The 27,238-nt window shown below is 39.7% G+C and overlaps 1 protein-coding gene across 1 annotated transcript in view; it reads left to right on the top strand.

Annotated features, from left to right (window-relative positions):
* Positions 1–3,980: 3,980 nt before the first annotated feature.
* The window catches only part of RASGRP1 (RAS guanyl releasing protein 1), a 60,064-nt gene continuing 36,806 nt past the window's right edge, over positions 3,981–27,238 (top strand). The window contains exons 1-4 of the mRNA XM_054972251.1: positions 3,981–4,045; positions 9,982–10,163; positions 24,245–24,350; positions 26,431–26,493. Of these exons, the coding sequence (XP_054828226.1) occupies positions 4,014–4,045; positions 9,982–10,163; positions 24,245–24,350; positions 26,431–26,493 (383 nt within the window). The 5' untranslated portion in view covers positions 3,981–4,013. The remainder of the gene's footprint in view (positions 4,046–9,981; positions 10,164–24,244; positions 24,351–26,430; positions 26,494–27,238) is intronic.

The following is a 27,238-nucleotide window of genomic DNA, read 5'->3' as shown; positions in this document are numbered from 1 at the left end:
CTCCTCTGACAGGAAGTCAACAATAACGACTCTGTTAGACCACCTGGGGCAAGGACAGCTGTTAAAAGCAAGCTTCTGGCTGGTTTCACTCCTTAGCTTTAATAATTTTATGGGAAAGAGGAAATCATATGCACCAAGAAAATTAGGATCTTTTTTTTTTTTTGCAGAGTAGGTGCACAATTATTTCTTGTCTTTCCTTTGCATTCCTGTAGCATTGATATTTTATTTTTGAGCATTCAAATGAAATTCTTTTTTTTAATTTTAACTTCATTTATATCTGGCCTTTTCCCCCATTGGGGACCCAAAGTGGCTTACATCATTCTCCTCTCCTCTATTATATCCTCACAACAATCCTGTGAAGTAGATTAGGCTGAGAGTATGTGACTGGCCCCAAATCACCCAGTCAACACTCTGGCAAAGATTTGAAGCTGGGTCTCCCAGATACTAGTCTGACACTAACCACTCCATCATGCTGGCTATCTACCTTGTACATTAAAAAAAAATCCCGTTCTTCTTCCAGAAAAGACAGCCATTGCTATCTTAAATGCTGTATTAGATGTTCTTGCATGAGAGTCACATGTATTGTGATGAGGGACCCAACTCCCCTTTTCCATGCCTGTGCAATTTGGTGATTTCTTTTGTTATTTTTATTCCTCTTACTGAAAATATTCTTACCATTTTGCAACAGAGCAGAGTATTTCCATAGCATTACATGTTGTTTTCTTTTAAATTATATATTGTGTTCCATTAATTCTTGGGAATAAATGTAAAGATTTTTGAACTCTATCTAAAAATGAAGCAGATTTACAAAATTTACTGAGTCATTACATGCTACTGATGTTTATGACTTGTACACAAAAACAGGCTTGTAAACATTTAATAAAACTAAATTTAGTGGTGGGGGGGACAGCTGTTAAGGGCTTCATCCAGTTATTTTTATCCTCAAAGACTTCCTAATCAGCATCTCATAATTCCTAGCTCTGAAAGCATTTTGAAAAGGTTAAAACAATACATTGTTTATTGTTCACAAGAGCTATGCCAAAAGATAGCCTGATAGAAAGGTAGCTAATGTCCTTGTTTCCTGAGTTGGGATGGTGCGATCTGCTTCCGTTCTTGGAACAAATAGTGGTCTTTTTTTAAAAAAAAACTTAATATAGACACTAAAAAAATTAACCACAGAGGTTTTTTTTAAAAAAAACTGTATTGAACCCATCAAATAACACAACAACAGTCTTACTAACTGTAGCCAATAAACCTTCAACAAGTTTTATATTTCCAAAACTTGTGCAGCAATAATTTATTTTATACTGTGGCATATGAAATCTCTGTATTCCTGGCTTCTAAATTCTTCCTTGCAACTTTTTAAAACAAAACAAAACAGGGAACTGTGTGAAAATAGCAGTGGCAGGGAATGGTGCAGAGAGGGAAGCAGAATGAGCCACTGTACGAAGTCTGATACCCTACAGTATCTGACAAGCAGAACTAGACAAAACAGTAACAACAGACAACTGTAACTGTCCAACATTCAAATAAAGCACAAAACCTTTATTTTTTCATTTAATGTCAAAATTGAAAGTGTGATCTAAGTTAAAATAACTTATACAGCTTTATTGCTTTCATATTCAACATGAGTCAAGATGGGGACTTTGAGCACAGTCAAGTAATGGGTGCTGAGTAAGACAGGGACTGGGGAATTTTAGTTTGCTGCCTCTGTAGGTTTAAAATGTTGGCAGATAGCTTTCCAGTTAGGTTTCTGCACTATACTCTTGACTTTATTAAATTAAAATCCTGATCATTGTTAGAACATAACATGGAATGAAGTGAAAATGAATTGTACAACCTGTTTTGGGAATGCTGAAAATGAAACAGCTAAAGTGCAACATCTAATTATTCCACTGTGGTGTGGTCTTAGTTTCAGCTCTGAATTATGATCTCTTAACTGAAATAAACAGGCTCAAACTTCTCTTAGCTTCCTTTTCCCGTGACATTGTGATTTTACAGCAGGCATAGCATCATGTAGGGCAACAATCAGTATTTAGATTGTAGCAGTTATATCACTGGTCCCCTGCTGCATTTTCAGCACTTCACCTTAAACATCTATTTTGTAATATTAAGCATGTGCCTAGACACCAGGGCTTTTTTTCAGCTGGAACGCAGTGGAACCGAGTTCCGGAACCTCTTGAAAATGGTCACATGGCTGGTGGCCCCGCCCCCTGATCTCCAGACAGAGGGGAGTTTAGAGTGCTGTCCGTGCCAGTGTGACCATTTTCTCCAAGGGCAACCCACTGAGTTCCACCACCTCTTTTCCCAGAAAAAAAGCCCTGCTAGACACCATATCATTTTATTATCTTGAAGCATAGATTTGAGTCACTCTCTTTCTCTGATGGACAGTTCTGTATATTTTTGGCATGAAGCATTGTCTGTTGAAAAATTTAATGAAAATATAATAACTTTTTAAAAAATTGACAGACAAGATATCTGATAGAGAACTCCCCCCCCCCCACCTTAAGCAGACTCTATGGTGAGTTCTGAGTATACGGACAGATGACTACGGCATTTTTGTGATTGTTCCCTTTCCTTTGATAAAAATAGTGTTTGAAGTTATTTGGAAAAGAAGTCTCTTCAGATAAGAACTCTTCCTGAAAAGCATTTTGCATTGTATGGTATGAAAACGGCAGCTTTTTCTTCCTTTAAACTGGTAGCACTGCAGTGGAGGTAGGGAAAACAGCAATATATTGTGCAACTGAACTCTCTTTGCACCATGTAGGTGTTGGTATTGGTGTGAAGCTTGAAATCTTTTCTCCTCACCTTCTCTTGGTACACGGAAGGCTTCTGGGCCAACACATTCCAAGTGTCTTCTCACTAGGGGATGTCTTCAACTGGTACTGTTGCCATTTCATCTTTGTTGGAAGGGGCGGCGGGGGCAGAATTTGACATTTCAAAAGCAGCTTTTTAAATGCAGCACAGCCATTGATCTATAATTCCTGTGGATGTACAGCCAGGCAAACCTCACTATTGCCCGTTTGGACAAATAAAACCCATGAAAGCGAGATTTCACATCATTTACCTTAAGACCCCTGCCCCCATGGAAGGCTCTAATATTAAGCACAATTAAGCAAGTCCTGCGCAACTCAATGGGGCTTACTTCTGAAGAAAGGTTTTTAGAATTGTGTTGCGTGCCAGGATGGCTACTTGAAGGACATGTTTGGAGCTAGCACTGGCAGACAAGAGACATTCAAGGCTTTTTTGAGAGCCAGTTTTGTGTAGTGGTTAAGAGTGGCAGGACTCTAATCTGAAGAACCAGGTTTGATTCCCTGCTCCTCCACTTGAAACCAGCTGGGTGACCTTGGGACAGTCACAGCTCTTCCAGAGCTCTCTCAGCCCCATCTCCTCACAGGGTGACTGTTGTGAGGATAACAACACACTTCGTAAACAGATCTGAGTGCGTCATTAAGTTGTCTTGAAGGGTGGTATATAAATCGTATGTTGTTGTTGTTGTTGTTATTAATTATGGACGTTTGCCGCCTTTTGTTCCTGACAGAGGCTCTGTACAGCAGGCAGGTAGTCAACAGGTAAAGCTACCTCGCCCACGCAAATGCAAGCGGGCGGGAAGCATCCCTTGACGGCATACAGCGTGCTCGGCTGCACTTGTGAAAGGCCAAGAGCGGTGGAAACTCCATGGGGTGGGAGAGGGGGAAAAAAAGCAGCGGCCCCCGCCGATGCCATAGAAACGCGGAGAGGAGGCACGCGCTGGGGCCGAGCGCGCCACTGCCTTTCCAGGCCGTTCCAGCTCTCTCTCTCTCTCGGCCCCCCTCCCTCGGTTCTTAGGGCTTGGCCGAGGCCCGCGCAACATCCGAGGCTTGCAGCGGCGCCGGCGTCGGCTCCGCGAGCTCCGCTGGAGGGCGCTGAAGGGGACCGGCAGAAATGCGCAGGCTGGGTGGCTCGGCGCAGTCTGCGCGTGGCGCTCTGTGGGGCGCTAACGCAGTCGCCGCGGGGCTGAGGCTGGCGCCGGCATGGAGACCTTAGAGAGCGGGAGCCCGAGCGAGTAAGTGTCCGCGGAGTGCCTGTCGCCGGAGCTTCCCGTTTCTTTCTTCCCTCAGCAGTCAGCGCGTGTCTTCTCCCTGCTTCCCCGGTTTGCTGCCCGGACGGGCATTTCCCCGTGCTAGGAACGGCAGAGACGCCGCTCCGAAACCTCGCGCTTTTCCTCTGCAAGAGAAAAGGGCGAGCGATAGGGATTCAAAGAATGCCCTTCCGCCCCCTTTCTCGGAGGAATGGCTGGACCTGTGGAGCGGCCGTCACTGGACTCGGCTTTGCTTAGCTACCTGCGAGTTGGGGGCAGCGTCCAAAGATGGTAGTACTTGTTTAAAATTTCGATTCAGTAACTTTGAAACCGAAGAGCCACCTAATGTTGTGTCAGATTGCCACTTTGGAAATCTGGCAGCTTTCAGGAGCTGCATTTTAATTTCTTTTATGATTTTATGAGTGGCCTCCAACAGGTTCTTCGCAGGCCAGCATATAACCTTCCTCAATAAATAAATTATACTTCATAGTTTCTCTGGGGCAAAGTGAGTAGGCCGCCAAAAGGCCAAGGTGGTAGACATCTGCAATACAATCCTGAAAACACTTTCCGTGGAGTTAAGTGCCACTGAGTAGATTTGAATAGGATTGTGCTGTGCTGGTTGCTGTTGTTTTCACTGCTGAATGTGAGTGGCAACTAGGGTATAATTATCTAATAACTATTATGTTATTATTATCCAGATCCCTTTTCAAATTTTGAAGTAGGTATAGTATCTAGGTATGCCCTTTCCCATTGTATCAGATTCTTTAATATCAGAATTAAAGCTAGACTTCTAAGAAAATCAATCCATTAGTTGTCTCTGTTAGTTTCAGTTTCCATGTGTAACTTGTCACCACCCAATTAGTATAAAATGTTCAGGCATCGCATTGTCAGAAAACCCATGGACACAACCATCCTGAGAATCAGGAGGACATATCCCAATTCTTTTGCGGGTTAATGTTTACACTTATAGAGTGAACAGAGGTGTGAATTGGCACATGACTTAGCTACACTTTTCACTGTTTCCAGGTATTCCCTGGTTCTTATCGAGCAGATACCAGTGGAAGTCCTTGTTATAACTTAATTCTTGGGGATGTGAGCCCCACCCCCCTTCATTCAGATCACAGAGCTGGGAGAACAGTCTCCGCCCCCAGTTTCCTAAACTGAAATGGAGCTATAGAGTCATTGTCTGTCCTATTGAGGGAAATTTACATTTACTGGTGGGCTACTCTCCTTCCTTGTTCTGTATAGACTCATGCCCTTCCCAGCAACTGCAAGCCTGTTAATACTGTAAAGACATTGTAGAAACATCAGATGCCCATATAGCTTATTCATCCTTATCCTTTGTCATCATGAATCGTTCTTTTGTCTACTTCATGCATGTGTATTTGCTCCTCACGTGGTGGTGATTTAAGTCTCTCTTATATCCTGCCTCCTTTCTGCAATGCAAGTTGCAGGTTTGTAGTATGGGGGGTATTGTTAACCTCTGTTGGATAAGAAGGTGGCAGCAGTAGCCAGGAATGTCTTCCACCAGCTATATAGCTGATGAGACACCTGCAGCCTTTCCTGGGTAAAAAAAATCTTGTCATTGTGCGTGCCCTGGTGACATTGAGATTAGGTAATTGCAGTGTGCTCTGTTTGGGATTTCCCTTGAAGAATGTCTGGCTTCCATTTTACTTCTGAGCTCAATTCATGGTGCTGATAGTAACCTTTAAAGCACTATTTGGCTTGGTACCAGTGTATGTATGGCTCATATGAACCTACCTCCAGTCATCTTCAGAGGCCTCTGTCATCTGAGGTGAGGTGTCAACCCAAGAAAGGGCTTTTTCAGTTGTGGCACCAAAACTGTGGAAGTCTCTCCCATTTGTCTGCCTGCCTCTATCATTGTCTTCCAGCAGCAGATGAAGACTTATTAAATTATTAAATACTGTCTGTAGCAGTAGAAAAGAGCAAGAGTCCAGTAGCACCTATAAGACTAACGAAATGTGTGGTAGGGTATGAGCTTCTGTGAGTCACAGCTCACTTCTTCAGGTATCTTATAGGTGCTACTGGAAATCTTTTGCTCTGGAAATCTTTTTAGTCTTTAAAGTGCTACTGGACTTGAATCTTACTCTTTCACTTGAACGTATGTTTGACTAGACGATAATAGGCATCCCAGCATAATGTGATGCTGAAAGTAGCCACAATTGATAAGGCCACAATTGATATGGTCATCACTACTACACCTTACAACCAAACAGAGTTCTGAGGTCCTTCCAAGATGGGCTCTTGAAGACAAGATATTTTCTACAGTCCTGGAAGATATTGCCTTAGTTAAACCTGTGGCAAATATCCTTCCTTCAGATTTAATTTCAATCTGACAGTAATTGAAATGAGCTAGTGACCTACTCTCATCCCTTTGTAAGTTTTTATCTACCCCTTCTACTGACCTTTGTACTGTATTGACTTTTGCACTTGAAGGGAACTTGTGGCTAGCTTGGTGTCTCTACTTTGTATTCATTAACAGCTTGTTTATATTTTATTTTGTGGTTAAATATAACTTAGTGTCTAGTTTCTTGAAATGCTATCCAACTGCAACTAATGTCTCAATGTTATAATAAATTTGAAATGTAAGCTATCAAAAAGCATTTCTCTGATGATGATGATGATGATGATGATGATGATGATGATGATAACAATAATGGTTGCTTCTTCTGTCTTACCTGTTAGCATTTTGAGGTAAGTTGAGTGTTTATTTTTACATTATACTCCAGATGTATTTCCCAATAGAAACTCAAAGTGACTACCTAACACCAAAATAAAATAAAAACTCCTAAAAACTGGTTGCATGCATCTTGTTGGTTCAGCTTTTCTGCCTCTTGGCACAAGTTTGGTACTAGAAATAGAAGAAAAATATTCCGCCACTCCCAGAGCAGATCAGTGTCAGGCACTGCAATCCTAAGAACACTTTCCTGGGAATAAGCCCCATTGAGTAGACTAGTTTAGGACTGCACTGTTGGTAATCCGGTTAGCTCTGAGCTAGAATCTCATCCATCATTCTTCTTGGCTAGTGAATACAAAGTAATGGATGGTTCCAACTGTCTTCAGACTGACTATGGAAAATGCCGTTTTGGAACATCAGAAAGAGACAACATGCAATATAGTTGTGATTTGTTGATGTTTGTCTTGAGGATATTAGGTGATTTAATATTTAGCAGGGGCCCAGTGTCCAGTATGCAGTATTGTTTAATTGCTTGGATATGGTAGTCACATAGCTATCAAACTTGACATATATAGGAATGAAGAATTTCTTACAAAATCCAACATACCTATAATTTTAAATGGGAAATGTTTTCAATAACAGACAATGTACCTAAAAGAAATAAATACGTTAGAAACAGTTGACAAATTAATAATTAACGTTGCTAGGGCAGTAAAGTAGCCACCAACCTGACAAGTTCAACAGAAAACACACTGTTCTACAGCTTTTGTTTTTGTTTTAGAAAAAATTATATCCCAGTCTTCTGCAGCTCAGAGTGTTTCACAATAATGCAACCCATACCTGTTAAAACACAGTACAATTAATTTAATTCTTATCATCTTCCAATTATCACTAGGCTAAAACAGATTTACCCAAAATCCCATTTAAAAAACAGGTGTTTCAGGTTGAAAGGTGAAAGTTGCCACCTTTCTTCTAGTAATCTGTTCCACAAGTATGGAGATACTGCTGAAAATGCCCATCTTCTCACTGAAAAGAAATATATTTGATGAGAGGGAACAAATAGTAAAGGTAACAGAGTCCATCTTAATGTCTGCATGGATTCATTCCAGGAAAGTTGGTCCCTCAAATATGTGAGTCCTAGGGGCTTTAAAGGTCATAATTTTAATTGCCTTTTATTTAAACCGGTATTGTTTTAATCTCTTGTAAGCCATTTGGGACATAATTTAAGTGAAAGACAATGTATAAATCTTTAAAAATTGCTATTTAATCTTAATCAAACACTTTCTGAATTGTGCTTTAATTATAGAAGGCATTCAAAACATACTTCAGTGCAGCTTATGACAGAACGATGGTCAAAATATGGGAAGGATTTATAGGTTTAAAAGTTCTGAATGAAACAACCATATTTACTCTTGAATGCTGCTCAAGAACAGACCTTGCTTCCAGTGTCCACAAATACCGTTCTTTACTTCATTCCATAGGTCAATCGTTTGGAAAACACAGTTGGTTGGAAACTGATGTTTCCCTTAATGAACTCAATGTTTTACAGATGGGAGAGTTATTTATTCCCCTAAAAATTCTTCTAATCTGTTTACCCATAAAAATAATGAGAACCACTGAGAACTTTGAGCATGACTTTCTGCATAGCCTCACTTTGAATTCTTGACTATGAGTCTCTCTACACGAGACGCCGGGGTGTGTGTCCATCAAGTATCAGGAGGCACAATGTTAGTTGGGAAGCATAGTTTTGAAAGATAGAGCTGGCGGAGATTGCTCTGGAGGGGACGGATTCTCTCACAGTCTTCCTCTGCCTTTGGTGTGCTGGACTGTCTCCCCTTCTGGAGCTTTTCCCCTGCCTCCCTCACTGCTTAAAACTTTGAACTAACCAAGCCTCAGCAGGGCAAAGGCGCCGGAAGGGGAGATGCCAGAGGCAGCAGAGGACTGTGAGAGAATCTGGAGTGCTCTCCACCAGCTCTGTCATTTAAAACTATGCTTTCCGGCTAACATTGCATCTCCCGACGTGCAGGGCCAGCGCATCCATGGAGGTGGGTCTGGCAGCCGTCTTGAGCGCTGAGGCACTGGAGGGGGCGCTGGGGGTGGCGGCACACGCTGCAGAGCTGGCAGTGGTAGTGCTGGTGGCTGAGCAGGAGGGCTGGGAAGCTGCCTGCATGCTGTCCCGGCTGCCTGCCACGCCTGGCCTGCAGCTGCTATGCCCAGCCGGGAGCGTATGCTGGCGGCGGCAGCATGGGGCAGTCTGAGTGGGCAGCCCTCCAGCCCTCCTGCTCAGTTGCCCCGTGCTGCCGCCGCCTGCACACAGCTGTGGGCCAGGCACGGCAGGCGGCCGGGCCAGCGCAGAAGGGCTAAGAGGCCACCCGTGTGCTGTCCCAGCTGCCTGCCGCACCAATGGGGCCAGCTCGCAGCAGCATACTGCGTGATGATGTCACACACAGTGCCAACATGTGAAGAACATGTGACAAAAGTATTATATAGAGAGAGTCTCAGAATGTGATAAAGGGATGGAACCAGGAATGACTTTTTTATATACCACTATTTTTAAAATGTAAAAAAATGAGCAAAATACATTTTTGGAGGTTTGGACAAAGGAATAAGTTAAACACACTGTCCCTTCTGCTGTTCTTGCAAATTTACACTTCTCTACATTTTTCAAACCAGTATCGGGTCTGTAGTAGAGAGTGGGAGTGGAGAAGCAGGCCTTGCCCTTGACCCATACATGTCCAGTGGAAGTTTTGGGATAGCTGTTTTTGCACACATGCAGCTAATTGGAAACCCTGCTTTTTCAGAGTTCCAAGTCTTGAGGGGAAAACACCACATGTTTACACATGGATGCCTCTATACTGTCATCCAAATGACCATGTGTAGATTTGGGGATGCCATGGGTGTTAAAGCCACATCAATTGATGGTGTGAAAAGGATTTGTGTGATTAGATTGGTTGTGAAATCTTCGGTATCATATTGCAGTTAGAATGACAGAAATGGATAAAAAATAATGATAATGAAGAACTCATTGTGCTCTAGAGGCACATGACAAATGCAGAGAATAGTATTTTACAAAAGTGGGGGAACCTTATGTGATGGTACTGTTTAAGTAACCCAATTCATGGGAGTCTCTCCTTTTCCAACTTGCCGTAGAGGCTCTTGTGAAATTTCTCACTTAAGTGTCATCGGTGTTCTCATGTGTTTCTGTTGCTTTTTTCCTCTTTAGGAAACCTCCACAGGGATGCAGCTCTCATCAGAAGGCAGCTGTTGATCTGAAGCAGCTCTGTCAGCATTGCTTCCATTCAAATCTTGCCCAAACTGCTGAGTTCAAGATAACGATGTCTCTGGGGCACTTAGCCAAGGGAGCCAGCCTAGATGACCTTATTGACACTTGCATTCATTCATTTGGTGAGTTGGGTGATTTGACTTTTCTCACACTGTTTTGCTGTGGCATTTTAGATAATTTATTGTTCAATATGTTTAGTATAGTCAGGAGAGACTGACATTTTATTATTGTTCTTATTAATGTTTGACTTGATACATACATCATGATGTGAAAATATTTCTATTTGGCTTTTGGGAACTTTGTGATAACAGTATCGGTACTGTCCTTGCAGCCACTAACAATTGCACCAGATTATCAGTGTTTCTGGAATTATTTTATTTTATCTCCCTTAAAATATAGAATCTGCATATACATTAGGCATATAGATAATTTTTAATAAATGCATGCCCTTCCTGAACAGGATTGAAATGTTCAAATCACCATATGTTGTATGTTATCTTTTTTGGAAAACTTATTTCAGAGAACAGTTAAATGAATGGTTCTAAAGGGAAAGGGCTGCTTGTTGTTTTAGCACCCAAAAGAACAATTTAGCTTTTTTTGTAAAGGGGAGGGAAATGAAGTAAAAATCTCAATGGAACAGCTTTTAACTAGCATATGAATTATTCATGCTTTTTACTTCTTCACTGACAAGATACCTTTGAACAGGTTTGGCAAATTAGACACTAGAAGTATATTCTGATTTACTTTTTACAGAATATTCTTTATTAGCTGTGCTGTAGTTTGCAATTCCTTATATACACGACATAATCACATTTAAAAACTGGGATTCTGATAAGAACTTTTGATTGAGTTTTCCCCCCACTATTGTTTATATTTGTACTGCTAATGTTTTCATATGCTATAGGCTGGGTATTTCAGCATAAACAATCTGTTCATATCCCATTTATGTCTGGTAAATAACTATGAACACATATTTAAAGGCCTATATTATTCTAGTGACAGTTAAGCAAGATGCATTTTGTTTCTCTGTGTCTTGGAGGAGAGGAATAAACAGTGTCAGGTGCAAAAGACTGATCAAGCCATTCTCATTTTTTGTTCATATACATGTGGCATAATACAGCTTGATAGCTCTGTTTCCTGGGAAGGATTTGAAGGAGCTGAATAAGCTCAGCACTTACATAGCACTGTACCTTCCTGAATCAGGCACCAAACAATGACTAATCCTCCCAGCACTTCCAGAGGAAAGGCATGTGCTATTGTTTATTTATGACAAATCACTTACAAAACCAAATGCATATCTGGTGAAGAATTAAGGGTACGAGACTTCCAATGGTCATCATTCCTGGTTCTTTGTTTCTAGAATAGAAGTATTGCATGGAATGAATCTGTTTCTTCCATAATGCCACTGAAAGACCAAGACTTAACACTCCCACAACTATCTAACCTCTACAGTTTTATTTATTGTTGATAAAGTAAATTTAGCTAAATACAATGTTAAACACAAGGCACTGGATCTGTTAGCATTCCTTTTGCAACTCTTTTAAAATACAAGCATCAAAAGCAAACTATAATTTACATCTTGAGTAAATGATGTTTGCATGGAAAGAAGTGCTATTGGTTGTGGTATTAATTTCCTTCCAGCTTAACAGTATGATCTTATTCAGAGTTATGCTGCAGGTTATTTCCCAGTTGATTTAGTTAAGATTACTTTCAAGTAAACTTGTGTAGAATTTGACTGCAGGCTGTATCTAATTTGCCTAAATTGTTCTGGTGAAGAAAACAGGGATTATATATCCACTTTATAGAAGCTGTTTAAAAAATCCTGTATTTGTATTCTTTCTTTGTTGATGTCAGATTTGATTGGCATCTTTCCTAAATGCACTGGATTCATATGCAGCCCTAACCGTATTAATCTAAAACTAGTCTCAGACTGACAGTGCAATCCTACGCAGAGTTACTCTGTTTAGGTTTGCATTGGAAGGCTAATTTGTCAAAAGATGGCTAAATTGCAGGAAATCTATTTTTTAAAATTGAAATTACAATGTATCATCCAATCACAGAACTGATACAAATAATATTGTTCCTCCAAAGCTGGTCAGATATTTATTTTAAGAACATCCATTATGTTAAAAATAAATTATCTTGGAACTTCCTAACAGTTTTAAAAGAGCCATGAATTGAAGGTGGTACCACGAGATAAGGGTTTTAAGGAAGTATCTCAGTTATTTTTGGAAACGATTTCATTAGAAATCAGTAGATAACAAGGCACCTTTCGGCTCTGCTGCTTCAAATGCAAGAAGTAATACCTGTTGGGTTAATAACATCAAATAGTGGGTTGTCTGGTGGATCTATTGTACATTTGGTATTGGTGTAAAAAATTTATTTGCTATTCTTGCAGTTTAGTTCTCAGCTCTAAAATTTATAAGTTGGTATATTTCAAATAACACACTTCATTTTGTTTGCTTTCATGTAGTTAAATGTTTGGCAAAAGAATGACTGCTTAGCGATTCTGGTTGAAATAAATTTATTTGGCCCAAACCTTGACTGTCATAAACTAGATTATTTTTTTAGTATGTTAGGAGCTGGTTTGTGGGAAAACCTTGTCTGGCTTTAAAATGAACTCTGAATCTAATATCTCTTCTATCGATCGATAGATATAGATATAGACAGGACTTTTTTTCAGGGCGAACGCAGGGGAACAGAGTTCCGGAATCTCTTGAAAATGGTCACATGGCTGGTGGCCCCACCCCCTGATCTCCAGACAGAGGAGAGTTTAGATTGCTGTCTGCGCCGCTCAGTGGCACAGAGGGCAATCTAAACTCCCCTCTGTCTGGAGATCAGGGGGCGGGGCCACCAACCATGTGACCATTTTCTCTGAGGGCAACCCACTGAGTTCCACCACCTCTTTTCCCAGAAAAAAAGCCCTGGATATAGATATAGATATAGATATAGATATAGATATAGATATAGATATAGATATAGATATAGATATAGATATAGATATAGATATAGATATAGATATAGATATATCTTAAACAATTCTTTTGTAAGAGCCAAGCTAGAAGAGATGAATTACATGGGGAGGAGCACATGAAGAGAGTTGCAATGTTAGCCGGGAAGCTGAGTTTTAAAACAGATTGGAGGGCTTTGTCAATTTCCTCTCTCTACAGAGCAGGCAAAGAAGATTGCTGCTCAGAGGGATTGTTAATTTCCTCTTTGCCTGCCAAAGGCTCTGTCAGTTTCACCTCTCCTTCTAAGAGTTGAAGAGGAAATAAACAAACCCTCTGAGCAGCCATCTCCCTGGCTCTGTGGAGAGGGGAAATTGGCAAAGCCTTCTGATCTCTTTTAAAACTCAGCTTCCTGGCTAACATTGCAACTCCCTTCACATGCTTCTCCTCATGTAATTTGTCTCTTGTAGCTTAGCTCTAAGGTTTTTTTTGGTGCCTATGTGTGCGAGAGAGAGGTTCAGTGAACTTTCTTAAAATGTATTTGGTTTGGCAGTCTGAAAATAGTGCATAATGCATAAGTCATAAATGATTCACAAAGATTTAGAGTTGCCAATTATTGCAATTTAGTACATGTTGTTAGTTTGGATTCGGCTTGCAACTGCCATTGTGCGATATATGATACATAGCTAGGAATATCAAGTTTATTTGTAAACAATCCTCAGAGCAGCATAGAAAAAGCCTAAATCAGATAAAATCTATGGATCAATGTTACATGGTATAGGTAGGGTAATGTTCTCCTTAAATGGATATTTTGCCCTTTAGATCTCCGTGACAATTCTTATTTGGCACTGCTATTCTAGGATTTCCTTAAGAATGCTGGAGTTGCTAGGCCTCTCAACTATCTCATTGACTTAGATCAAGGACTTGGCAGAAAGCTGCCAACCACTTGAGCAAACACAGCCGATCAAGATTAAGCTTGCTTTCCTGTGCTGAGTAGAAGGAGGTACTTGGTTTTGTTTGCGTGAATGGCCTCCAATCAGTATATTCTGTTCAGATGAGGTATTAATATATCTATGCGTCCTAAACATTTTGAATAAGTTGGTAAGGAATTAAAATGTCAAGAGGTCTTTAATTTCAGAATCTTTGTCTCCTGTTGCACTTGGATTTCCAAGCTGTGATCATAACCAGCAGATTCCCTTTTAATAACATTTCATGTGTCATTTTTCCTCTGGAGTTCTGCCAAAAAGAGTTGTTTTGCAGCTATGAAATGGGTCTTATTTTGTGCACAGAACTTCATAGACAGTAAGTGCAGTTATTCTGATCCCAGAGATTTGGTGATTCAATAGCAATATGGAGAATTTATTTGGATTTTGGCTGTGGGGTTTTTTTTTTGGAGGATTGTCACATCAAATGTATCATAAACCAATAATTTTATTTGGGTTTAATAATAAATATTTTTTTTTAAATTTATTATTTGCTTTTAATTCCATTTGCTTTTGATTTTAAGAATGAATAAAGCCATTGTAACATTTGTAAAATATTTCATGCCATACTAAACTGTTATTGTTTGAGGTATTCAGCATGGAAAATTAAGAAACCAATTAGATATATTTGCAGGGGAAATCCACCAATTTCCCATATAATTATTGGAATTTAATTTCATCTAGATCCTTAAGAAATTGCTACAATATGCTATGCAGAAGTGGTTGAAGTGTGTGCTTAATACAGGAACAAACTACTTTTCGCTTCTGTTTCTCTTTTAATCAATATAATGTGTGCCTTTTGTCTTTAAATGTATTAGTTATGATCCTGAATGGTTCGTATGACTCCGTTCTCAGTAAAGTGTTTTAAGTGTTAAGATTTATTGTTTTGTATTAAAATGAGATTAATCTTTGAACATTTAACTCATCCTAGCGTAATTCTGTCAAAAATGGCATAAAAGCTTTAATGTTGCTTGGCAACTGCAATGAAGCTAATGGAGATGTAATCACATTACAGGAACAGAAGTCTTCTTAGAGCCCTTTAGAATGCTAAACACTTATTTAGTTAACAAGAGATGATCTTGTTTAACTAATGTTAAACAGCTCTCTGATAAATCAACATTTCCATAGGAGCATTTCATCCATGACTATGAAAGTTTAAGTTTTAATAAATTGTTTCAACTCATGTTGGTGAAAAATTATTCTATGCCATTTAAAAACTTGGTACATGGTTTTCTGTGGACTACCTAGAATTTTTTTCTCACACTCTGTACACAACATAATGCAACAGTACCAAAAGAGGGTTATAAAATGCTTGTCCAATTAACCTATTTGTTGTTTTGACTGTGCCTCCACGTGTTTTCATCACAAAACACGTGACATCCTGATATCCTTGTGTCATATAGTGGGGGTAATGCTTGGCCAGTGGGAGTGGAGCTTGGCCTTACTAATGGGACAAGCCAAGAAAATAACTGCTTGGACTAATTCTGTTCATGTTACTGCTACAGAAGGTGGATCTCAGTGTTCATATATTAGGCATATCTACAGCTGGATTAAAAATTATTAGTGTACAGTGAAGTTCTAATGGCATTTCCCTGGGAGCGTTATTGAATAGACCAGAGTAGATTCTGAGTCTTGGCCTGGATAGTTCAGGCAAGCCCGATCTTGTCACATCTTGGAAGCTAAGCAGGATTGACCTTGGTTAGTAATTGGATGGGAGACCAGTATTGCAGAAGCAGGCAATAGTAAATCCCTTCTGTTAGTCTCTTTACTTGAAAACCCCAGCATGGGCCACCATAAATCAGCTATGACTTGATAGCATTTTCCAGCCCCACCAGGATTCTGAGTAGATTTGCTAAGGATTGCTCTTGTAATGTACATGATGAAATCCATTAAATGCTTAAAAGTACTTATTCTCATACTTGCAGATGTTCAGGCTATTTTATTTGTTTGGTTACCACTTGTCCAGAATCAATTGCAGCCTCAAAGTGGGGTCTGGAATTCTCAAAGAATTACAACTGATCTCTAGACTGTAGAGAACAGTTCCCCTGGAGGAAATAGCAGCTTCAAAGCATCACATCCCCATTGAATTCCCTCTCTTCCCCAAGATCTGCCCCAAGCTGGAATTGGCAATCCTAATAGCAATGATTAAAGTTGCTGTTGTGATTTATGTCAGTTTTTCCTCATCATTTTAATGTAAAATGGTTCTTTCTATATGTTTGCTGAACTCTTGACATTAGGAGAGTATCACCGAGAATAGAAATTAACCAGAGAAAAGGCAAGGGTTAAATGACATGGCAAAAAAGTATAATTCCAACTTCTTCTACTTGCTTGTGAATGTATCAGCTCTTCTACAGTTAGTACAAATAGTACTACAACTGATACAAATAAAATAAAATATATTTTGATTGTCCTTGATATAAACTAAAGCTCTGTGTTGAGCTCTGTAGCAGAAATAACAAGTATAATTTTGATAATCTTTTCTTAATCACTAATATTAATGTAATATATCCTGTGAATGAGCTGAAAGTATATGATGTTGTTTATATTTTCATTATTTATTTATTTATGTTATTTGTAGTCCATCTTTCTCACTGAGACTCATGGTAAATTACAGAGTGTGATTCAATACAGTCAATTTCAGAGACATTTCAATAAAGATCCAAAAGAGCAGAAATCCAAATACAGAGTTGAAGAAATGCTGAAATAAAGCATAAGCAATTCTGACATATTAAACAACACAGAAACTACTTAGTAGGATCATATTTACAGCAACAGAGAGTACATAGCAATAAAGTTTATACCTCCTCTCCTGTTTTTGAGAGAACTTCCTTACAGTATAGCCCTCCTATCTGAGTAAAAAGCCCTCTTGAATAATTCAGTTTTGCATTGTGGCCAGGAGAATGGAAGCCTTCCTGGATTAGTCTTGGCCTGGTCATTGGTCAGCCTCAGCTTCTCAAAAGAAGAGTATACGTGTAATATGTGCTTATTTAAAATGTATGATCAGTGCCATTTCCGAAATTTCTGGGTGAGTTCAAAGGCAAATCAAAGAGGGCCTGTAATGTCACAGATCATGAAACACAGTGGGAGAACCATGTTTCAAAGGAAGGAAATCTACTGTGAACCCTTACTTGGAAATGTGACATTTCACTAGCCTTACGTTTTGTGTTATAGAAAACTCTGTACAGTGTTAGGGTCTTTAATGCTACAGTGTTAGGCTTTAGAGCTGGATAGCAAGGCATATATGATTCAAGGTGCAAATCCTAAGCATGCTTAACATGGAAATAAGTTCTTCTGCAATAAACATGATTTACTTGTAAGTAAATTTGTTTAGGATTGGGGAAGGAGTGTCTCTTGATTACTACTCTCCCAAAAACATGCATGAAGCTTTTTGGATTTAAACAGTATAGGGGATACTGGGGGCTACAAGTTGGGCACCCTATAAAAAACAGGCCTCTGTTATAATATGCAAGACCATCAAAGAAAAAAAGCTAGGACATCTATCTTTATTGTAATGTATCAAAGAGACTCTGGATTTCTGAATGAAAGAACCCTGAATTTTTTTAGTAGTAGGATGATAACATTTTTCTTTTATATTGCAATGGTATTTATTTTTAAGCCAGTATAACTTTATCACATTTCCTAACCAACATTCTGTAGTATTAATGCCATTTAACGTTTAGTTAGTGGTTTCTTTTTTTGCTTAGCAGGGTATGTGGTTTCTCTGACAGGTATGCAAACGGAAATGAGAGTCAGTCTTTTAAAGCTTTCAGCTTGTTAAGATTAAAAGCTATTGAACACATTTCAAGTATGTATTGTAAAACGTTAGCACAGTTTCATACAGCATCAGCTTTGAAAAAATCCAAGTTGTTGGTTGTACTCTAATGTCTGCATGAAAACAACGAGTTCAGTTCAAGCTCCAACAAACTGAAGGAGTTTGTGGAAGCTAGACTTGACTACAAAGCAATCCCAACAGTGTCTAGAGTCTGTTTTAATTTTTGGATTATTCTTCACTGCAAGTTGTAGCTTTAATAAATTCACATGCAGAATCTATACATAGTGGGTTGGGTCCAAACATCTTTGAATAAGTTTGCAAAAGCAAATCTTCCTCACCTTTCCTTTCCTCAAGAAGCAGCCTGTGCTTCCCCAAAAGCCGCTATTGTGGGTGGAAGAACCTCCAAAATCCATGCCCTTGAACTTTACGGAAATGACTTTTGCCAAAAGTCACTAAATTTCATGCTTGCACAATTGTGTGTTCCTATACCATTTAAAAATCATTTTGTAAGTGCTAATGGAATTTTAATGAAGTGCTCATTGTGGTCTGAAGAGTTCAATTATCATTTAAAATTATTTCTTGAAGTGTGCTTATGCAACCCACAGCCTTGGCAAGTACACTCCTGTGGGTTTCTGAAGGTTCAGGAAACCTTGTGGAAGCTGTGGGAGTACATTTGCCAATGTCCCTAAATTGCAAGACAGCACTTGTGCCCTCTTGGGGCTCTTAGAATTTTCTTTTCCTTAGTTTCTGTGGCCTCTGCAGAAAGTAGGGTGGGGGTAGGATTCAAAAATACCCCTGTACTTGGTTGGGCTACTCGTCAGAAGTCAGATGGATTTTAATTTTTTTTTTAACATTTATATCCCACCTTTCTCCCCAGTGATGACCCAAAGTGGCTTACATCTTCTTCCTCGCCTCCATTTTGTCCATTCTGAGCAGATCAGCAGTCCAATAGAATAGGGACCCTGATCTGATTAGATCAGATTTGCAATTAGATATCAGAACAACAACATTCGATTTATATACTGCCCTTCAGGACAACTTAATGCCCACTCAGAGCAGTTTACAATTATCTCCACAATAGTCACCTTGTGAGGTGGGTGGAGCTGAGAGAGCTCTGGAAGAGCTGTGATTGACCCAAGGCCACCCAACTGGTTTCAAGTGGAGGAGTAGGGAATCAAACCTGGTTCTCCAGATTAGAGTCCCACTGCTCTTAACCACTACACCAAACTGGCTCTATTCGTCTCTCTGTATTTCAGTTTACCCTTTTCACCCTGTGGCCAACCCAGTGGTTATACACCCTGAATACACATTGCATCTCTAGTAGTCCATTTAAAATGTCTCAAACAAAAAGTTTAATTTCTTGCATCTTGTGCAATTTATATTGAAATATATCCAAAAACTGAACATGTTCCTGTAAAGAAGTTCAACCCCCAGCTACCATTCTTAGGCTCTGGTGCACAGCCATTGGGACCCCTAGCAGCACTCTGGGGTGCTGAGATCCTTTAATTTGTTGAGACCCAGTCTCTGGGTTCATTCTGGGAGAACTTGCATACAAGTGGTCCGAGACTCCAGACACAGGCTTAAGTATAAGTGTTGTTTATTAATTCAGGACAGTGTATGCAGGGCAGGAACCACTCTATAAGGCACAAGCAAAGGGCAACAAAATAACAACAGCTTACCTAATTCTGGCTAAAACTATCTGACTAGACATAACGGCTTGCTAACTTGCATTTATCTGAAGTAGCTTCTAGGTTACTCATACTCACAAAGTCCAACCATGCCAGGCAGCACTGGTTATTGTAGGGCCTGACATGGGCAAAAGTCTCTCACATGCTGATAGAATAATGGTTGCAAATAGAATGTTAAACCAAGTGTCCAAGTGAGAGCGTGTGGTGATGTGTGCTGGGAAGATCTATCTTTTCTAGAACTGTCAGCCAGTCGGCACACTTTGATATCAGCATTGCTAGGCCTGAGAAAGCAGGGAGGGCAACCAGAGCTGAGACTCCCTTCCACCTTACCCTGCAATAACCCACCTTACTCTGCAATAACAGGCTGCAGGTGCAATTAATTAAGGAGCCTGTTCATTCCATTCCAAGGGTGGCAAGCCAGAACTGGGCCTGTGAGAACTTGTGAGCCTGAACCCAAGTGCTCGAGCCAGGCATGTACATGTGGCTTTTCTATACAGTTCCCCTCCTCTAAACTGAAATGGTATCCTTGGTCTGGGAGTTCCCTTAAATATTTTAATGAAATCTAGCTGTCTGTTGGGATGACCATTTATATTATTTTATCCTATTTCTCCAACATATATATATTTCTATTGCATCGATTTCAAAGTGGATTACCAAACCCATAGAGAACTGTACCAGTTATCAATAGCAACAAAGCAAAACACCAAGAGTTATTGGACCATCTCCAAGGTGATAACCCACAGATAGTAATCTTAGTGTATATACTCCTCCCCTCCCTGAAATAGACTGTTGATCTTGCACTTAGCAGCTGGGAATTGTTGAACTCTATTAAGTATGGGACTTCTTTCCTATGGAGCTGCATCCCTGATTCAGAACTCAACTATTTCTTTATCAGTGGTGGCCAGAGAGGTCTGGTTGCCAGCCTCCAGGTGGTGGCTGGAGATCCTCCGGAATTACAACTGATCTCCAGGTGACAGAGATAAGTTCACCTGGAGAAAATGGCTGCTTTGGAGGGTAGACTCTATGGCAGTATACCATTCTGAGGCCCCTTCCCTCCCCAAACGCCGTCCTCTCCTGGCTTCACCCCCAAAATCTCCAGGAATTTCGCAGCCTGGACCTGGCAACCTTACAAGAGACAGGTGTTGTTTCAGTGGCCTCTCTCCAGTTCTGAATGTTGCCCCTGTGCTGCCCTGAGAATAGGCTGCCAAGATAACAATTGGTTAGCAAGACTGACGTTCAAAATGATATTGGAAAGCTTTTTTCAATTCCTCCACCCCCATAAAAAAGAGATGTAAATATAGGTCTCTTTATACATACATTCTTCTACTGTGTGTGGCCTAAATAGCATATGATACCAAATGAACATCTATAAATTATGGTTCAGTAGAGAAAGCAATGCCCTGACCTGGATAGCCCAGGTGAACTTAATCTTGTCAGATCTCAGAAGCTAAGCAGGGTTGGCCTTAGTTAGTAATTGGATGGGAGACCTCCAATGAAGACGAGGGTTGCAGAGGCTGACAATGGCAAACCACTTGTTAGTCTTGCCATGAAAACCCTGCCAGGGGTCTCCATAAGTCAGCTATGACTTGAGAGCACTCTCCACTCCACTCTAAGTAAAGAAAGCTTGATGTAACTTACAGTGGCTGTGGGTGTTTTTTAGTTTGCTGATTCTTGGACTGATACATTTCAGAGAGTACCTCTCCCTATGTGAATCCACTCATCTTCCAAGGTCAACTTTAAGAGCTGCTGATTCCATTATCAGTTATATGAAGTAGGATTTTATCAGTTGTTACCCTCTATGGAATATCCTCCCTCCACCTGGAGGCCCAGCAGTGTTTCTTTTTTCTGATTTTTAGATGCTGCTATAAGTCTACTGCTTGATGAAAGAATATGGCCTAACTTTTAGTTTTGCTATTATTAATAGTTTTTATGTTTAATAATTTAATATTTTAATATATGTATTTTTTCAGTAGTTTTGTGCTGTGGGGTAACTGTGTTAACTGATGTGTGAGCCTTCTTAGAAGACTAAAAAGAAGAAATATACATATCTGTTTAGCAAACCACTAGTTACTATTATTAGCCTCTCCCCTGTTTTTGGTGTTGTTTATATGTTTTTTATTGAATTATGGTATATTATTTTAAATATTTTTAGTGTAGAAATGTTTTAATGTTTGATGGTCACTACTTTGTGGACCCTATTTGGTTGGAGAGATAGCATAGAAGTGTTTTTGATAATAAAATAATATAAAATAAATGTTACATGTGGATATTAATGCAACTTGAAAATCTGTTTCCTCTTAAATGCATGCACAGTTGCCAAACCTGCAAGTATAATGTATAGTTTGCTAATTTAATTTTTTCTTCATTAGGCAATGCATGTAATGTGCTTTTTGGTGCTTGCCTCCTATCTAGCCGCATTTAAAAGTTACTTGTCACAAGAATATATTTAAACCATTTGAAAGAGATTTATACTCTGTCTTAAACTAGCAAGCAACTTGCATTTCTACTTAAACCAGTGTTAAGGTTTATATGAAATTACTATCTTTGGCCACAAACCACAAAGTTGTAAATAGTTATCTGCACTGACAAATGTAAGTCCTGATTTTAGAGTGTATAATAGTGGGTTGTACACAACAGTCAAGTATATTGCAAAATGACAAAGTGAATGTATCTGATGAAACGAGCTTTGAATCACAAATGCTTATACTCTGGAAAACTGGTTGATCTTTAAGGTGCTACTGGCCTCAAATATTGTTCTACTCCTACAGACTAACACAGCTAGCCATCTGAAACTGCAAAATGAGTGAATCTTTTTGCAAATGTTTTCACTAGTACTAAAAAAAGTCTTTGGGGACTTTGGTTAGATTATTAACTGAGTAATGTTTTTACTGCTGCCTAGGACTGAATAGAAGAGAGTTTTATTTAAAGAACCATTATTTTTATTTAGTTAGTTAATTTATAAACCACTTTTCAACAAAAAAAAGTTTCCAAGTCTAAGGTAATCTTTCAGCACAATCCTAAACAGTTACCCCAGTCTAAGCCCATTAAAATCAATGGGCTTAGACTGCAGTAATTTTGCTTAGGATTGCACTGTTTATGTAGCTGTGTTCAGCACAGCCTCTAAATAACAAATGTTTGGTGTAGTTACATCAGCTGCTTACTGCCCCCTTGTTTCAGTAGCATTGTCATTAGAGAAGGGCACGAACCGCATTACGAACTTCAAAAACCCACGAAATTGGCGATTGCACGATCATGATCCGGCAGTTTGTGATTGTCCACGGCCAATGAACCAGCATTCAGGAGAGGCCTGGTTCGTTGCATTTGGCCGTGGTTTGGGAAGCCAGACACTCAGGCGCCAGCAATCAATTCCCCTGGCAACGGAGCCGGGGGAATGCCTGAACTCTGTCTGCGCTCCTTCTGTTGCCCTGGAAACCCGAATGGAAGCCCAGCTTACCTTGATTGGCAGGTCTTCCTTCCAACCATGGAGCTGCAAAGCAGTTGCAAGTTGGGAGAAGACACCCAGGGGAGGGAGGGGGAAGGGGGTGTTCTGTAGCCATGGGCACTCAATCTCATCCCTGCAAACCCTGATAGGCAGCTCTGACGGCCAAACACAGACCTCCTGCATTGCTCAATGGTACCTGTGCTTATAAATAGCTGTGGTCTCCCAGGCTGGGTTTCACTTTCAGTGAGCAGAGGAGTGGAACAGAGCTCTTGCTTGCCACTTGCTAGCCTTTGGGGAGAGAGACTGAGAGTATAATTGAGTTTGGATTTTTGTGGGAGTTTCCTGGGGGTCTTGGATTGGAGAGGGTATAACTCCAAGATCCCTTTTGCAATCTTGTCCAAACTTGAGTGATGGCTGTAGGAGAGCCTGCAAAAGACTCCCTGGGAATATGGGCTCTCTAAGTGCCACGGGGAGCATTCTGCGCCCCACAAACCGCAAGCCGGTTCGGTGACGGAAAATGTTAGTTGCGGTTCACGATTTCGGGATCATCGTTGGCACCGAACCGTGAACCACTGGTTCGTTAAATGTTTTTGGTTCGTGCCCATGTCTAATTGTCATGCTTTTGACATTCAGCAACTCAAGTGCTTTGCTGGAGATGAGCTATCAAAGGTTTGCCTGCTCTTCAGATAGCTCTAAAGAGAAATGTAATTTTTATTGAAGGGCTTCTAGATTCCTTGATGAAAGAAAGGCCTGGAGAGTAATAGAATGTACCTGTTTGTAAAATCATTATTACTGCTGCAGCTCATTTTTTTGGTTGGGGTGTTGGTAGGAGGCCCTGAGGAGCAGACATCCAACCAAGTACAATAAAAAGAGATCACTCCTTCCTTCCCATGTTTAGAATCGCCAGTACCTGAGCTGCTGAACAGAGGAGAGGTGAGCTGACTACCAGCTGGAACCCTACACTGGACTCATAGAGACTTGCAGTGCAATCCTAAGCAGAGTTACTCCAGTCTAAGCCCCTTGAAATCAACGGCCGTAGACTGTTTAGGATTGCACTGTTGATCTTCTGATGCGCTAGTCCCGTCCCTTCAAATCCTGTACTATTATATCACACCCATGTGTATCACACACTGCCCAATAGATTCTTTTTCTAGTTGGTGTGACAATCTTAAGGATTATTGGCCAGCCTCTAACCCTCACTTGACTGGCACCATGGAGATTTCAACTGGGAGCTTAAACATAATTTCAGTAACATTTCTCTACAAAGGGTATAACAGTAGGCTCAATTGGAATCTAGAAAGTTGACAAAGAAGTGTGTTAAAAGATTTTTGTAATGTTTCTGATAACAATGGTTTTATTAATATTTGCAGATTCTGAAGGAAATCTATATAAAAATTACCAGCTGTTAAAGGTAACATTGACCATGCACAGATTTATCGTTTCCTCCACCGAGATGCTACAAAAACTAATTGAACTATATCCTTTTAAATGTTTGCAGTTAATGAGTAAAATACAATTTCCAGAAGATTTAGAAGTGGTGTGCTTGCCTCTGATGGACACAACTAAACAAATTATGTGACTGTTTCTGGTGGAAAACATGCATTCATTGGCATTTTCAACATATGATTTTTAACCTGACTTAATTTAACTTAATTGATTTTGATCAACCAAATATGATAAAATTGTAGGATCTTTATTTTTATTTACAAATTTATCCTTAAAGAACTTGAGCGTATAGCATTTCTTTCCCAGAACAAAATATTTCTTTCTTCTGAGTTTGCCAAAACCACCAGTTGCTTTCATTTTCAGTCCTGCTTGAATCGAATAATTTTGTGACAATCTTTGTTCCTTCTTCTCTAGAAGCTGTATTTAGTTTAGGCAGCTCAGCTTCTTAATATTGTTTTTAATTGTACTGTCCTAATTTGTCAACCAATTCTTATTAATTCTCCCTCATTCAAGTATAGCACATTTTGCACCAAAGTATGGCTCATGTTTAGCCCTTTTATGTGCTGTGTGAGTTTCGGTCCTCTGGCTTGCATGCTTTCTCCTCCTCCTCTCCCATTCTCTTCAGGGTTTGTAGAAGAGAGATCTCTTTGTGAGATCTCTTAGTTAATTGAATTTAAATAGAGAGATCTCACAGTTAACTGAAAGCAGGATGTGTTGGTTTATACATGTGGCACATTATCTTCTGTGCAGTGAAGGAGTGGGATGAGAACATGAGCTTGATGCCCACTTATGTGTAGAACCATGGGAATAATATTAGAACAGCCCTTATACTAGTCATCCTAATTTTCAATCCCATTTAACCACCTTCTGTAATATCCTGAAATATTCCTGTACAGTTCACTTTTGCTTGCTGACTTGGAGTCACCTATTTGATATTGGCTGGATAAAGCAAAATGAAGAAATTTTAAATAACCATTTACAAGATGATGTGGGGATACTGGAAGATAATTGTTCTCAGTACTTAAGAATTTCCAGTGTACCCATTTATGTGCTTTTCTATAATTCCGTCATTGGTACTGACTTTAATTTTTATCATTTCCCCATCCATTTGTTCAAAATATTTCATCCTGTTATAAATCTCAGGTCATGCTGCCAACATGTAATATTTTGTGTAGCTAAACGATTTGTGCTGTTTCCTCTTGCAGTTTCATTTTGTACATTATAATGCCCAGGAAAGACTCCTTAATTTTTCTTCTCTACCGTTAAAAGCCCTTTCCAGCTACGATTCAGCATAGTTGTCTGATTTTTTCCACAAGATATTTTAAGAGATCCTAATGCAAGAGGGTCTGAATCAATGGAATATCTTTGAGGGTCTGTGTGAGTAGGAAGAAATACCAATTTGACTACAAGTAACATTTGTTGGCTTTACTACACACAAAAGCATTTTTTTGTTTTATTCACTATTAATTTCTTAGCATTAAAGATCATTCTTGTTGGACGATTAAATAGCCATACCACTCACCATTAGACCATTGGTCTTACTCCTCAAAGTATCTTTTTCAAAAGAAATAAAGGCTCTCTAAGCACTTTGAGAGCCTGTTATCTTGTAGAAGCATGCAAGGTCTAAAATCTTATTCTTGAGACCTGCTGTATTCCAGCCTGGTTCCTTTCACAGAGAACTTATTGTGCAGTAATTAGGAGCTAGTCACTTGTTTGTTTTTGAAACAAAGTGAGTCTCAGAGTCATAAGCCTAGTTTTTTCACTTTCACTCATATAGCAGGGATGGGTGCAGATTTGCCTTTTTTATTGTAAAGGTCCCCTTTAGTTTCAGCCTGGTTTGACACAAACGAACATCTTTCTGGCAGAATTAAATTCTGTAATTGTAAGTGACGGACAATTCTGATAGTACAATATTTAGAAATGCATCTACATACTATTTAACTTTATCCTTCTGTTTGAGATATTGGTCACTTAACTCATTATTTTTAAATTTTTGTGAAAAAAACTAGCCAAATATTGTTTGTCCCTAATATTAGGGTTTTCAAGTGGGATTTTATTAACTTTTTATGATTCCTAGCCTACTGATACACTTTCCTTAGCAGCTGCCTACATACCTGGATGCTTTGGAAAACAATTCATCTTTGACTTGCCATAAGATATGCTATCTTGTAAGGTAAGAAGACTGTTTTTGTTATATGACTTTGTAAATATGAAATGGTAAAAGTTGTTGCCATTTATCGTTATTATGAATCAAGAAATGACAGAAATGCTGCTCTCTTTCTTCTCCCTCCACCAATTATGATTGTGACTACCATTTTAACTGTGACTTATGAATGCCTTAGGCACCTGTTTGATAGTACCCATGAAGACACTGGTGGTTATTCCAAAGAAAGAGTTCCACTGTCCACACTATTTTGTAAAAATTTAGTTGTGTCATTGGTGCCACTGGGTTATTGCCATGGGTAGGCAACCATTTTAGTCTGGGTGCTGGAAAAAAAAAGCAAGTTCTACTTGTGAAGGTGTTGGCATACCTAAGGAGAGTGGGAAGACAAATTGGGCCAGTTGTATTCCATATGTTGTATATAGATCCAGGGTTTCCCCCTACTAGAATAAGGGGCTAAAGTAAGACTGCTGTAGAAATATCACTATGAAACTGTAGGAGGAGAAAGTGAATGATTTAAACCTCCCCGTTAGATCTGTCCACCACCTGTTTCAACTGTTTGATTGCTTTGTTAATTATATCAGCTGCTGCAGGGCTTTTTTTCAGCTGGAACGCGGTGTAACGGAGTTCCGGAACCTCTTCAAAATGGTCACATGGCTGGTGGCCCTGCCCCCTGATCTCCTGACAGAGGGGAATTTAGATTGCCCTCTGTGCCGCTCCAGCAGTGCGGAGGGCAATCTAAACTCCCCTCTGTTTG

Source organism: Eublepharis macularius, chromosome 2 (genome assembly GCF_028583425.1).
Source record: "Eublepharis macularius isolate TG4126 chromosome 2, MPM_Emac_v1.0, whole genome shotgun sequence".
Lineage (NCBI taxonomy): Eukaryota > Metazoa > Chordata > Lepidosauria > Squamata > Eublepharidae > Eublepharis > Eublepharis macularius.
Note: the sequence above shows the minus strand (reverse complement) of the source record. Positions and strands in the feature narration are given on the sequence as shown.